Source organism: Euprymna scolopes, chromosome 1 (assembly GCF_053919585.1).
Source record: "Euprymna scolopes isolate OS-2025 chromosome 1, ASM5391958v1, whole genome shotgun sequence".
NCBI classification, from domain to species: Eukaryota; Metazoa; Mollusca; class Cephalopoda; order Sepiida; family Sepiolidae; genus Euprymna; species Euprymna scolopes.
Window position 1 is genome coordinate 93,185,878 of NC_136482.1, and position 15,968 is coordinate 93,201,845.

The window sequence follows — 15,968 nt, forward strand, 5'->3', positions numbered from 1 at the left end:
TATTAAAAAAAAAATTTTTTTAATCTTTTACTTCTTTATTAAAAAAAATTTTTTTCATGAATGAATTCTGCTCTCTATCCGATTCCAACATCACTAGTTTTCTGTTTTTTTCAGAACAGATGATAAAAATGAAATATATTTAAATGTATAGAAGCCAGTTAAGTTTATAACTAAATGTATTATCTAGATGAATAAATGCACAGAAGTTTATTTCTTAATTTCTGTTACTATCTAAACGGCTCACTGTTATTTAGATCAATAACAACATAATCTTTTGAAACTTTATCCAATTTTCATGTATAATATATACAAAGGTCATTCCTAAAATAATGAAGTCTATTTATTTTAACTAAAAAAAAAGAAATTGAGCTACAAAGAAGGGAGTGGTACTATTAAACCAAACAAGCTTTTGTCCTCCAGAATTTATTTTTCTAAAAAGTCATCACCATTTTCGATGCATTTTTGCCAGCGATGAGGTAGTGGCTGTGTATGGGCATTCGAAGCATGCTTTGTCATTCGCATCTCTGTTGCCACTTTGAAATTGATGAACCCATCTAAATGTGCTGACATCAACTACTTTAGTTTTATAAACGTTCAACAGGCACCGGTGAATGTTGACCAGTTCAATTTTTTCTGCATAGAGGAATTCAAATGACACATCTCTGCTCCTGACTCATATCAATGATAGGAGTTACTTTCTTAGTCTCACACTATCAATATCTGCAGCAGAGAAATGAAACTTTCAGGTCATTAATGCAAAAGTTCAGTCATCATAACAATGCAATTTCCAATAACCTAATTCATTTGAGCAGAATAAAAAAACATGGACATTACTTTTAAGATGTTCCTTATATATATGTAATAGTTTTGTGGATATTAGCAGTAATTAAAGTAATTTAATGTTAAAAACATAAATTGCTCAAATCTTTAAAATATTGAGTTCATTAATTTTTATTGGGGGGGGGGGGAATTTAAATAAAACCTATTAGGTTTTAAAATTATAATAGATTTATATCAAAGATATTTAATGTAAGTTATGCATTTCAAAAAACTTAAAGCTAGATTAATAGCTGCCGGATGACTTGTATTTGGTTTGTTGTTTGTAACTTCAATAAATTTAAGTCGTAATCATTTAAAAAAGACGTTTTGGATATTTGTATTTGCCAGTTGCATCCATGCATATGTATAATGGGGGACTGTACTCCACATCATGGTCATTTTTATATAAACATTTTTTAACCATTGTACACTATGGTTCCCTTCAGGTGCCTTTTATTTATAAAATGCTCATAACAAATACTGCTATTTTTCAAATTGGAAATATTTAAACATCTTAAAATATTTTCGTTAATATTAATGTTTAAACATAGATATACATAAAAAAAAATTTCTCTTATTTTTATTTTTAACAATTTTGAAAACAATACAATAATTCTATTTTGATAATTAATTTCATCTAAAAAGAAAAGATTAAAAAAAAAACCTTTTTAGGTTGTTTTTTTTTTTTATCTTTTCTTTTTTAAATGATTTCCTGAATTGGAATATAATAAATTTCTTTTAATGTTGGCCAAGAGAATTTTTGCTTTGATAGGTTAGTTTGAATACCAATTTTTATAAGCTGTCCAACACATGCCAGCATGAAAAATTGGCATTAAACCGTATATGATGATTATAAAAAGTAACCTCATTTTTAAGCAACTGTTATATTATTTTGCATTTGTGTTGGAGTCTGTGTTGATATCGTTAGCTGTTGTGATTTTGCATGATATTTTTTTGATCAACACTTTAAGAGAAAATGATTTATGGAAAGCTTACAAGCCTGCCATATTAAGTTCAACTTTATTTACTCTACCTTATTATTTTAGATTATTTGGCCAGAAGAAAAGCACCAAGAAACCTATATATACTTTATAGGATTAGCTATTTTGTGGAAATGTGTGTGTGTATATGTATATATATATATATATATATATATACACATATATATATATATATATATATATATATATATATATAATGATGACAATTATTCAAATGAACAAGTGGTTTACTAATATGCAAAATGCATTCATAGCCTTGAATAACTGATCTCGCTTCTCAAGCTCAGTTATGTTATGAATGAACCACTTAAGCTTAATTAATATAAAACATTGGAATCAAATTTGCAAGACGTTTTTTTTTCCCTTACTTATTTACTGGTTGGTGTGAAATTCAAAAAGGTCTTGCAAAATCTTTAACAATTTCATTGAATTATGTCTACATAGATGAGAATAATTCGGATAACCTTATTTCAGATAAGCTTATTTTTTAGCCCACAATTTAATTTAACATTCAACCATTATGCTTTTTTTTTTTTTTTCTATTTTATATTTATTTTTAAATTTTTATTTTGCTTTCTTCTTTAGTCTGATTTATTTAATTTGTATTTTCTCATTAAAAAAAAAAAATGGATTCTACTCCTTTTAATAAATTATAAGATCTGGTGTTAATTACACACAATTTCTCCCCAAATTATCCTGTCAGTTGTCTTTCTATTCATCAGAAACTGGTGACCTTAAAAAACTATATTACTGCTTGAGTTTTTTCTTTTCTTTCTTTTTTCTTTTCTTTTTTCATTTCATTGTATAAATAAGTTGCTTGTTTAATGTTTATTTTTTAATATATTTCAACATAATTTTGTTTTACATAATATATGAAAGGTAAATTATATAAATTGTGTTGGGATCACCAAAACTAATCTGCTGACAGGAATTCCCTGCATTCAATTCAAACATCAAATCACTAAAAAAAAATAAATAAATAAATAATAAAGCTTAGACTATAAAGATCATCAAATTTCTCTTTGTTTGAAGGTTTAATAATTCTTTACTCTTCAATTCTTCTCATTTTCTAACATAATTTTTTCTGCTTTATTTTTCCTTTAATATTCATCAATTCTCATGTTTCCTATATTTATACTCTTTAATTCTTATTCTTTATTTTATAAATTTTATGATGCTAAATTTTTTAGGGGTACAATAAAAAAAAAATCATAATTCTTATATTTATGTGAAGATATCTAAATCTCATTATTTGATAAAGCGTGTTAAAATAATTTACAAGTATTATGAAATTATAAACAAACAAACAATGCCGTTTTTGGTAACTCAAATGTAAAGCAACATGTTACTTGAATAACATGACTAGGTGCTTATTCAGATTGGCACTTATAGCGATAAACAAAAAATGAAGAAAAACTTTTATATTGTTCCTAGTAGTCACAAAATGAAGATTGTATATTCTAAAAATCACAAAAATTGATCAAGTAGTTTTTTTTTTTGTTTTTTTTTTTTAATTTACGAAAAACAAATTTGCTGATTTTTTACTGATAAGTGACCGGCAAGACCATGTTTTTCTAGAGAAAAGGGGAGGTAATCAGTGATTATTTTGACAGTTTCCATGTGCATTGGGGTTATCTGCTTTGTCCAGCGATTAGTTGGTAGTAATATGAACGCTTTTTTCACCCACATTGGAAGAGTAAAATTTGATTTTATTGAATAAAAAAAAACTACTTGATCAAATTGTGATTTTTGAAACTTTTCATCTTCATCATGCGATTGGTACATACATCATACAAATATTTCTATATTTTCTTTAATTTCAAATGCCATCATAAGTGCCAATCTGAATAAGCACCCATAACTAATTCATTATTTCTAAAAAAGAAGGAAGATTAACTCTTTGGATTGTGCCTTTATATTTACTTCATAAAATGATTTTTCCAATTCCGTTTTTCTTTTCACTCCTTCATAAAAACTGCATCTTTCTTTCTTCAACACATTTTATCAATATATTTTAAAAGCTTGATTCTGTGGTAAGTGTTTTCATTTATCATTTTTCATATATCAATCCCTGCACATCGTTTCCAATTCTGTTTGTATAACCATCTCCTTTTGCATCTATTTCTTTACCTACCCATGAATTCATTTCCACATCTCCATTTATCCCTTTTTCTCTCATTTTTTATTTATTTAAAAAAATTTTTTTTTTATCAAACCTTCAAACAATGTCAGAAATTGCAACCTTTAACTAAAATTTCCACAATACAATGCAAAAATCATTTTGACATCACATTCAACCACCTCAAGGCAACAACCAATTTATCATATATTCTTTGGGGATTGGTTGGTTGGGGCACATAACTATCTTTGTCCATTCTTTAACCTGTTGTTCGTTTTCCTTAAAGGAGCAACAAATGGCTGAAGTGATGAAACACTCTGGGGACAGCTCTCACCAGCTGTCTCTTTTGAATGAACAGCTTCGAGAGAAAGATAGGTTAGTCCCATGTCTGCCACAATTGCGGTTCAAGCTGAACAGTGGCTTTTGTTTCCTGCTCTATCACTCTTTCTCTTTCTTCCCCTTTTCTTAATTGCTTTATTTTTGCATGCTTTCAGAATAAAAATGGTAGGTGGCATGACACAGAATGCCCACATCCACACTCTTTTTGATATTTTGTAAAGATTTTTTTCATACACTTCTCACACACTTTTTTTTTAATCCATTAGTTGTTCATGCATGTTAGTTCTTTATTGCTTCTTGGCTTCCCCCCTCCTTTTTTTTCCTTTAATTACTAACACTTCTAACTATATTTGGAATTGAATTGTTGATTTTTGACAGTTTACTATTATTTGATTTCAGGATCATTTTAAAGTGGGTTTTTTTTTTTTTTTTTTTTTTTTTTTTCATACATTTTGTGAAAAACTTATCAAGTATTTTAGTGAAAATGTTTTGACATTTTAACTATTAAAAAGAAATAATTGATACCAATTAAAAGACCGAAGCAAGTTCTATAAAAATGTTAAAATCTTTTACACAAAAGTCTTACTTAATAAAAAAAAAATTAAAATTTCAATTTTCCTGTGCTGTCATCTGAAATATTGAAGAATAATCTTAAATGATTTTTTTTTATTGTCCATTGTCTGATGCTGATCTTTCTTGTGATTTGATTTGATTTGTTTTGTTTGTTTTTTTTTTTTTGTTTTTTTTTTTTCTTTATTTTTTTGTTGTTTTGTTCATTTTTTTTTTTAAGTTTTTTTGTTTATTTTTGGGAAAAAAAACAACTTAAGCAAAAAGGTATCAAGTTGTCTTGTTTTGTTTTGGAAAGTAATTTTTCCGTGTTCCATCATCCTTGCTTATTATAATCGCCAACACATTTTATGCAATATACAAAAAAAAAATCTGAAAGCAGCTTAAAAAGTTTCTACTTCAAGATTTGCTTGTTATCGGTTATTTATTCCTGTCTCTATCTTTTTGATATCCTAAACTACTATTACATTTCTTTATGATTAACTCTTGGAATCTTGTCCCATTCTTAAGACCTGGTGTATTTTTAGCATACCAAGTATGTCTCTAGTTGAAAAGAAAATGTTTAGGATGACATTGTAGTTGGCATTACTCTAAGACAGTGCTTTGTCAAAAAAAAAAAAAAAAAAAAAGAATTCAATTAGCTTTCTCTTGAAATATATTTGATTAGAAAAAGGCTAAAACCATTTACAAAAAAATATAATTTCAGTTTCACAAACCAAATTTGATTCAAACATTTAACTCTTAAAAAAAAAATTATTAAAAGAAGTGTCCCAGAATAACAAGTAATGAAAAAAAATTCTACAGTATTTAAAAAAAATCTAATACAGCACGTTATCATTTTTACATTATCACCAGGCATAAATTTATTGAATGAAAAGCTGAAAACGGTATCTTGTTTGATAAACTGATTTGCTCATTTTTCTTTTTATACATTGTGATCATTATTTATCCAAAAGACATTTTTCAGTAAACAGCATTTTACAATGTACAATGCATCCCCTCAAAAAAGTCAGTACATTGTTGATAAATTTGAATACCACATTGAGATAAAATAAAAAATAATTAATTTAATTTTTCAAGTTAGAATATTATTTATGTTGTTTGTTTTTGTTTTGTGATACTTTTTGAATGAATTCAATTATTTTTACGAAAGTGCATTTTTACCTAAATGCAAGTTGGGAATAATTTTCCCTTTCACCAATTTGATACCCGCAAATGGGGAGTGGCATATGTATCATTTTTAATTTTAAGTTATATTTTAAAAACTTTAAAAACTAATATATATATATATATATATATATATATATACTTTTGCAAGTGAACATGAAAAAAGTTGTTCTGAGACAAGTCGATTTCTTTCATTTGTGCATAGAAAGATGATAGGTTTGAGTAATGTTATATAGTGTCATGCTAAACTCGTCAATTTCACTTGCCAACATAACTGAGGTGCTGAACATACACTTGGTCTTTTTCATTTGTTATGCTTGTTCAATGTTAAGTAATGTTCTGTATTTCTTTTGCAAACATTTTTTTAAAGCAAGTTTAAGTATTTTTTGCATAATATTTATTCCAAACTTTTTAAATTTTAATACATCAAGATAAACACCTCCAGATAAACAAGTTGTTTGATCAAGGTTACTGGAATCCTTGCCTATTGCAAATAGAATTATTTAATTATTTCACAAGTATAGTTTTATCGGCAATAAAATAATATTAGTAATATTAGTGTAAAATTCAAACTTTAGTTTTTGAGAAAGGTAGGTCTTCATAAATTTTAAAAATTCCAAATGCAATCTTAAATAGTAAAGATTTTATAGACATGCTAGCTCCATATTAATATTAGAAATCTGTGTATATCTATACAGTGTTGCCCGAGATGCAATGATGTCATTTTAATTTTTTTTGCACATTTTTAAATAAAGGTAAAAATTATATCTTTCAATTTAAAATTGTTGATTTTTATGTGATCATTTAAAATTGCTTGATATTAGAAGTCGTCTGCATCAAACTAAATAACTTAAAATAAATTGTAGTTAATTATATCGTTCTATTACAAATAACAGTACAACAATAACAACTGAAAATTGTCAAAGTTTGATTTGACAGCTTAAATACTATTTGGATCTGACTTGAAAAATCTGACAGCATAACTCTAAATGTTAGATGCTGTCTGAAGAAAACTAATTAAAATGTATTTATGTATCATTAGAACTTGAAACTTCAGATTCGGAGATCCTGGTTTTGAATTTTGTTAAGCTTAGTCACACTGATGAGTCATAAAATGACAAAACACATTTCCATGGATAATTACTAAGGCTATGACAAGAGAATATTCTTATCATTGTTTTGAATCTTGAGTATATATCTGGCACAGACAATCGGGAACCACATAACTCTATCTAAAAACATAAGATATTAACTGATACATACTCAAGTTTAAATAATGTCAAGAATATTCTCTTGTCATAGCCCTAATAATTACGTGTGTGTGTGTATTGGAAGTTTTTTTAACCCTTAAAACTATATTAAAAAAAACTTTTAGTCCCAAGTCCTTTGTTGGAAAACTCTTGTTCGTAAATTAATCTCCTGCAATCACTGCATTAGTTTACTTGCTTTGGAGATTTAACATATGCTAGCATCGGTCATAAAAATTTTGTATTTATTATTATAGAGTTAATTCTTTATTTAATATTATATATATATATATATATATATATATATATATATATGTATATATAGTACTGATTTAAAAAAAAAAAAAAAATGACTTTGGTGTCATCAGCTAGAATCGAAACCAAAGCATTTAGCATTCCAGTTGTGTTCCCTACTGTTTGAGCTATTAACAGATAAAAAAAATTTAACAGTTAAACCACTTCAAGCCATGAATAAATTTTCGCATGTGCAAAAGAAATAGAAATATGTCGGCAAGTTGTAGTGAACATTTTGCATTTCAGCTTGCAGACATATTTCTGTATGCATCCAAACAAAGATTTTATTTGTTATAAACCATCCTTGGAGTATGATTATTATTTCGTGTTAATTCCAATGTTATGTGACCAGTAATTTAAGAGTTTATCAGTTAAATATTTACACATAGACGCACACACACACACACACATACATACATCTCCTGTTTTATTTATATAGATTATCTATTAAGGAATTGTGTTTGAAGGCTATGACAATTCAGTTTTATAGAAAAACACTGTTGGATACAAGACAAAGTAAACAGAATAATTAACAATATTGAAAGATTTCAGTAATTTATAATTATAAATTATTTTTTTATATTAAATAATTTCTATTGTGTGTGTGTGTGTGAGAGAGAGAGAGATTTTGGTTTATTATTGATAGGTGCAATGCATAGTTTTATTTCTATATTCTTTTACATTTAATAGTAAAACTTCAATTGTTTTGTTTAGTTTGCTTGCGATTTCAAGTTACTTTTATTACAATGCAAAGTTGTCTGTCCATTCACTGCTTGTTACGAAAAGCATTGATGTTAAACTGTCAGGAAATGATCCCTCTCCCTTTGTCTCCTCCCTTTCCCACACGTGTATTGACACCAGCCTCTCTTTCTCTTCTATTCCCTGTCCTTCTCTCCACCCCATTCCCTGCTTCACTGCTGCTACATCTTATGTATCGATTAATGCATCAGCAGTAGCAGCTTCCAGCTTTGTGAATGAAGTCTTTTATCATCCAGTCATTCTTCATCCTTGATTATCATCTTATTCACATCATGGCAATAAGGCAAAGTAGTAGAAAATTTGGATTTTATTCTACTTTTGTGTAAACTCATCTTGTGATGACCATCATTGTCGCCGCAACATTGCACATACACCTTCTACCGTCTCTGTCAGTTATAATATAGATTTCTCTTGCAATGGACTTGTGTTTTTTTGCTGTGCCATTCTAGTCTAGCAGCGGCAATTGTTTGGATGGTAAGCTGTCTTTGATTTCTTTAACTGATGTTTTCCTTTATGTTTGATTGTTATCATATTTATTCTTATTCTCTTTAAAAACAAAAATAAATGGATAAAACCACTTATGATAAACAAGTTTGGGGAATATCGGTTCCGATGGCTGATATTCTGTTACCAAACTCATTCACATGTTGCTCTTAGGTAACTCTGCTGAAAAATCAATACAACTTTTCTTTTCGTTTTTTTGTTTTATTTATTTATTTTTTTATTGTTGTTGAAAACTTTGAAAACAAAACATTCTCATTAAAAATAATTTTTATATCTGAAATTTCATTGTTTCTTTTTTGTTTGGTTGTTAGTTTGGGGTTTGTTTTGTTTTTTAATTATTTAAATGTAGTTAATTAAAAAAAAAAAAAATCGCAATGTGCAGAACTAATCATACAAATGAGGATTATGTCATCACTTTTTTCAGCAGAAAGAATAAGATTGGCGAAATTCATATTTCTTGAATTGTTGAAATTCTACTTTTTTGGAAGATTTTATTTCTTGTCTGTATTTCTCTCTTTTTAAAATTCATTCATAAATCTTTCAGTGCCAGTGATCGGGTTGCTTTTACCTTTAGCATATAACTAGAGCCAACTTAACAACGGCCACTGCTAGAATGGCATTCACATATTACCATTTTGTTTACGATTCTTATGACTAAATTTGTGAATTTGTTGTTGTTTTTTTTCTCCATAATCTATTTTTACCTTATGGCTACAAATAAATCATTTAATTCATATCACTGAGTGAAATAGAAAACTTTAGATTTTGACAAAAAAAAAAAAAAAAAAAAAAAAAACGAACTAATTAATATTTAGATTTTGTTTAGCTGTTAATTTATGGTTTTGCATAGTGTCTTTTAATTTTTAATATTCTGTATTCTACCGTAAAAATGTTATTTACCTTCTTTAATGACATATCAACTTTTACAAAGTCAAGGGCTATACAAATTATCTTTATATACAACTAGCAGGGTCATTGTTTTGGTGTTGTCCGGGGAAATTAAGGAAATCAAGAATCGGCCCCCTCCCCCTTGAATTAAATTAATGGAAAAGTATCAGAAAGACTTTTCTTTATTTTTTTTTACACAAAATGCTAACCGTTTCTCCATGATATATAAAAAAAAAATATTCATAAATAGTGTATCTGTCATACAAAAATTAATACATCATTGAATTAGAAAACAATAAAAGCAAATACTTAAATGAGATGACTTTTTGTAAATTAATATGCAAATTAACCATATGTCGATTAGTATATTGGAAAGCTATTCTATTATGAATATGAATTTTATGTTTTAATCTGTGTTGATGATAATTTGCTTAACTTGATAAATATACAGATAATTATATTAAATTTTCAAAGAAATTATTTTAAATATTTAATTTCTAAGAATGATATCAGAAGTAATTATGAGGAACTTTGTTTTAAAGTGGCTACTTCAATTTACCTACCTTTAAAAGTAAAATTTAAAAAAAAAACATTAATCATATTTCTTTTAATAATTTTATAATTTTCTAAACAATTTACTATTTATTCATAGTTGTTGATCAGTAGTTCTAAGTTTAAGAGTGATGTTGTCTTTCAATTCTTGATGCTTGAAAAAGCGAGATGTGTGTGAATAAGCTCTAACATTTTATGAAAATACATTGTTAGTATACCCAAATGTGATCTACTTGGTCCTTTATGTATGTGGTTTGTATAAATGTGTTATCTGCGCAAATAGTGTGTTTTACAGACATGAATAATGTTTAGAAAATAGTTATATAAATAATTTTATTTTGATTAGAATCAATTGTTTAGGGAGTTATTTTTGTTAATCTGGTTAAAACATGTCCATTGTATCAAGCAAAAGAATTGTTAAAATATTGGAAGTTTATAAAGTTTGTTTTTATCAATGGATTCTTTTTAATGAACTTGATTATTTGAAAAAGAATCTTTATTTTATCTCATATACCTGGAAAGCTCCATTTAATTTCCCTTGCATCTGCTAAACTTTCTCTTTCCTTCATTCACCCACTTTCTCATTAGCTCACATACAACTGCTTCCTATTGCTATCTAATATTGGAACTTGAATGTTCTTTGACTAGTTACAATAACCACATCATTTCTTTACTTGCACAATCTAGTGTATCTAGTCACCTTTTTATCTTCTTGTATCTCATTTTCATATTGAAAGTATAACATTTACGATTTCCATTATAATGAACAAAAAAAAAAAAAAAGAATTCTAAGTCTACTTTTATCATACTTTTACAATACCGTATTTGTAACATGTAATCCCTGCTGTACCCAAATCAGAAACCTTGATCCAATAAGTCACCATTATAAATTAAAACAAGAGAGTGAATAAATTGGAGAAGGTAAGTGTATAACCATTACTGCTAGATGTAAAGATTGACTTTCCAATCGAATTAATTCAACAGGCTTCTTGCTGCTTTATTTCCCTCCCCAAAATGATGGCTAATCCCTCGACTTGTGCATAACTTTAAACTTTGCTTTTTTCAGGCAGTTTTTTTTTTTATCTGTTTATATTTGAGGAGTGTTTCATATATATATATATATATATATATATATATGAATAAAACCTGTCTGTTTTGTTTCACTTGGAATTTATTATCCAGTTTTTGGTCTATCCATGAGATGAATTGTCACTGTTGGAGCTTCTCCCTAAAAATCTATGTCACATGACAAAAACAAAAGTGAAAAGCAAATAATCTTTTTCAATTTTTGCTTATTTCATTGTTCATTTGATTATTCAGAATTTATTTAAATTGGTTTAATGTAAACTTGCATTTCCAACTCTATATTGATTTTTAATTTTTAAAAATGGATTTGCTGAAACTTTACATAAATGCACAATTTTAAGTTTAAAGTAACTGAAAAAATACTTGACTATGTGTTAAATAATTTTTTAATTTTCATAAATTTCACTGTTAAAACTATTTTTAAAATAAATAAGGCGATATATTTTAAACATGAAATTTTAAAATGTAACGCATTTTTAAATTTAAAAAGTGCATAAACTATCATTTTTGTTGCATGCATATATATATATATATATTTCATGTATCCACATAAATTGTTATAAGGAGATTTAATATTTTATGTATCAATATAACACACACACACACACATATATATATATACATAGTAGTATAACTTTTTATTGATATATTTTTGGCTACATGTGTATACACGTTTCAGCTGCAACTTTATTTTGAATCCAGTTTTCTCAACCTACAGTAAATATACAAATATAATGTATTTATATGGCTTAAGGAAGCTAAAAATTTGAACTAAAATACATCTTTATTTCATATTATTTGGATTCATAAGACTACTGTTCTCTATTTGTTTAATTTAAATTCTTCACTAACATTCAAGAAGAGAACAGTAGTCATCTCAAAAATTCAGAAGAAATGTCCTGTAGTTATGATCCCTACAAATATTCAATTGTGAAAATTAAACTTTTAGAGTTATGAATAGCTAAAATAATGTAATTTTTTTTTTTTTTTTTTTTTTTTTTATCGCTCCTGGATATTATCCCAGCAGTAATGGGGGTATAAGCATAGAATATAAGATATAGATTTAAATACACTAAAACTAAAAACTAAACTGACACTAAAACTGGCATATATTTATGAATATATAGAAGAACAATAAAATCAGTGTAATGATATAAAAACTTGCTAATAAACATGATCAACGCATCGATTGGACAGAACTTAGCTATTCCAGCAGTAAATCGAGAAGAGAAACAAGCGATTAGTAATGTCTACTGAACTATGAAATAATATTGGACATGAATGTTGAAGAAGGAATAAAGAAAAAAAAAACTATGAAAGGAAAGGAATAAAAAATAATAGAATAGGACATTACTAGTATACACATACACCATTGTTATAGCTGGCTTAGTATTATTAGACAATACAAGTATCCAAAAAAAGATACATTATTAGAACCTTCCATAACTTCATATTTTCCCAAATAATTGTTTGTAGGGATATTTTATATTTTTCTACTCTGCCCCCACCCCTTCTTTTTCTCTACTTCTTTTGGACCCCTATTCAGTGGGTGACAAAGAAGTTTTCAGTATGAGAAGCGTCAGTTTTGCTTGTGTCCATGTTTGATTTTCTTCTTTCAATGTGCACAAAGCAAATTCCTCTCCAAAGCATTGTGCAGAGGAAAGGGAGCATTACTAAAAGGATCCGCCTATTGCAGCTCTGCCTTCCACAAAAGTCTCACAATAAAGAACTTTCTTAATGGACAAAGTAGAAAAAAACAAAAAACTTTGCAATAACATTAAAAACGGAATACAGTAATATGAAATTATATTAATAAATTGATACTACGTTACTTCATCAGTATCTAATTTATTTTTATTTATTGACATTTATTTTTTAATAAATGTCCATAAACTTCAGTCTTTTCTGTTAAATTTTAAGAAGTCTTGTAGCTTCTATTTGATAAAACATGAAAAATATTGGTGCATTACTTCCAAAGTTATGTCTAAAATAAATATCCTTGTCTAACAGATTATGGCATAAAGATTGGCCCATACATACAATACGTATAAAGAGATGATAATTCTTATCAGATTTTAGCTTTCCGTATGCAGCTGTTTGTGTGTCCAAAGATTTCAGATACTTATGTAAAGATAGACATAATCAGCTGTATTAATTAGAGGAATGGAATTGGATGTATTCACAATACATAAAATAAAAACTATCACATTGTACCTATTTACTATGCCTCCCCACGAAAGAGAACAAGAAATAGAAGTGCAGCATCTGAAGAACAGATACTACACTTTGATCTTGACCAAAAGGCTATCACATTGTAAGTAATTGATGTTAACACCTAATCAACATTCCAATTTTGTATTCATATTAAGTTTTCTTTATGGAGTTTCTTTTTATATGCAATATACTTACCATCTAGATTAGTCGCAATAAGTATCTCAAGATTGAACTATATAGATCCTGGAGTAAATTAAGGTGTCTGTCAAGGGATGGGCACAGATTAAGATGTTTTTCCCATAAAAATAGTCTTATTGATTGAAGCAATGGTATTTGTTGGCTTAAATTTTTACATATAAAATCTAACAAATTAAAGGTAATTAAAATTTAATATATTTTGAACAGGGGGAGGGGCATTATTTGCAGTAGTAGTAATAATAATAATAATACCATGGAATTTATCCAGTATATAATCTCACATAAACTGTGACAACAGAAAGAAAGGGTCATTACTTATTTTATTTGGGAGCTTATCTCCTGCTTCAATCTTTTACTGTTTCTGATAAGATCAAATAGTAAATTAATACTTTACTAGAATAAAATCACCCCTACATCCCTCGAGAGGGTTATGTGGTGAAATCAGAATGGCATTAGATGTCATAATTGGCATCTTTTTATTAAGCCACATTGAAGTTCAGTCCAACCTGTATGCGGTTTAGAATTCCTAACTTCCACATTTAGACGGTTTCTTGATTTTGATTTCATAGCTTGAAAATATTTTATAAAAAAAAAATGTATAAAAAATTAACCCCTGATCCTCTCCAGATTTACCCGAGATGCATCCTTTATTTTCTGTACATTCTTACCAACAGTAAAGTTTCCTTGCCCAATTTTATTGTCGCTGCCATTATTTTACTCTTGATGAAAAGTATCATTGCTCTTAATTGAATTTAACGAGTAGAGATTTACTTGCTGCCCACCACAGCAAGATGTAACACAAGATTAGAGTGTGGTGTGTTCAAGCCAGTGCCCCAAAGGAGAGACACTCTTGCCTAACAAAAATTGCCTGAGCATTCCTGTCAGCATTCCTCAGTAGAGGCGCCTCAGGCAACAAGCAATAAACTTGCCTAACTCAAAAGCCAGGTGGCAAGGTCTGGGAGGATGGATCGCCCAGATGTTGTACCTCAATTCGACAGGTACCGGGCTATGAAAATGGCCCATTATTTGTTGGGCTGATTGTCAAGAATGGATTCTTAACTGGTTCTTTCTACCCAGGTTTCCAAGCAACAAAAGCAGCAAGGAGACCAGCGCTGCAACATAATAATGGGAGGGTATTTAACATTACAAGTAACACTTTCCTAGTTTTAAATTTTTTTTTCTTTTCAAATATCAATTTTAAAAGGTTCAATAATTTTCTTTCTAATTTAAATATTAGTAGATATAATCAGTAATTTTTTTTTTTATCTTTGTAAGTCTTATGAGAGGCATACAAGTCTGTTCATGCACAATATCATACTAACAGATACAGATACTTATCTTGATTAGATAGTCATTTATCTTTTAAGTCTTTCATGTTTTCATAATGATGACGTTGCAGATTAGGCTGTCATTATCATTACTTATTATTCTATGTTTAAATATAGAATATTATATTTTCTTTCTTAATCATTCCTGTTAAGTGGATTTGATTAAGTATAGATTACTTGGAGAATAAAGATTTTACATTTTCTGTTTATATATATAAGCATAAAATGTGACAGACGTAGAAGAAAAATACATAAGGTTATGAAATATATGGGCCTTAAGGTGGAAATTACCAGCAATATTAAAGAAATCAACTTTCTAGACATCACCTTTGATTTAGCTACCAATACCTACAAACTATACATTAAAGAAAATGCAAACCCCCCATATATTCACCCGTGCTCCAACCACCCACCCTCCATTATTAAGCACATATCTAAATCAATTGAATTTAGAATAAATAATAACTCCTCCAATGAGTTAATATTCAATAAATACAAGAATATTTATAATAATGCACTAAAAATAGTAGATACTATTAAATAAGATAGAAGCAATATAAATACATCTAGATCTTATAATCAAGGTAGAATAATAATCTAGTTCACCCCCTTCAACCTAATAGTAAAAACAAAACTTGGGAATAGGTTTCTACATAAGCACTTCTCACCAGGTAGTACACTACATAAAATCTGTGACAAAAACGCCTTAAAACTTAGCTGTACTGAAAAAACCTAGAAAGAATCATAAAAAAGCACAATAATAAAATATTAAGGCGAAATAATCCAACTACAGATACTAATAGTGATCACAGAAAGACCTGCAATTTCCAAAGACTGACCAAATGCCCACTAAGCAATAATTGCCTCAGATCTTCGGTGGTATACT

General features: G+C 28.0%; 1 protein-coding gene across 25 annotated transcripts in view; it reads left to right on the forward strand.

Annotated features, from left to right (window-relative positions):
• LOC145246641 (uncharacterized) overlaps nt 1-15,968 on the forward strand; it is a 370,950-nt gene that overhangs the window by 306,199 nt on the left and 48,783 nt on the right. For all 25 annotated transcript variants that reach the window (XM_080108757.1, XM_080108775.1, XM_080109282.1 and 22 more), the window contains one exon: nt 4,226-4,314. In XM_080108757.1, coding sequence (XP_079964883.1) covers nt 4,226-4,314 — 89 coding nt within the window. The remainder of the gene's footprint in view (nt 1-4,225; nt 4,315-15,968) is intronic.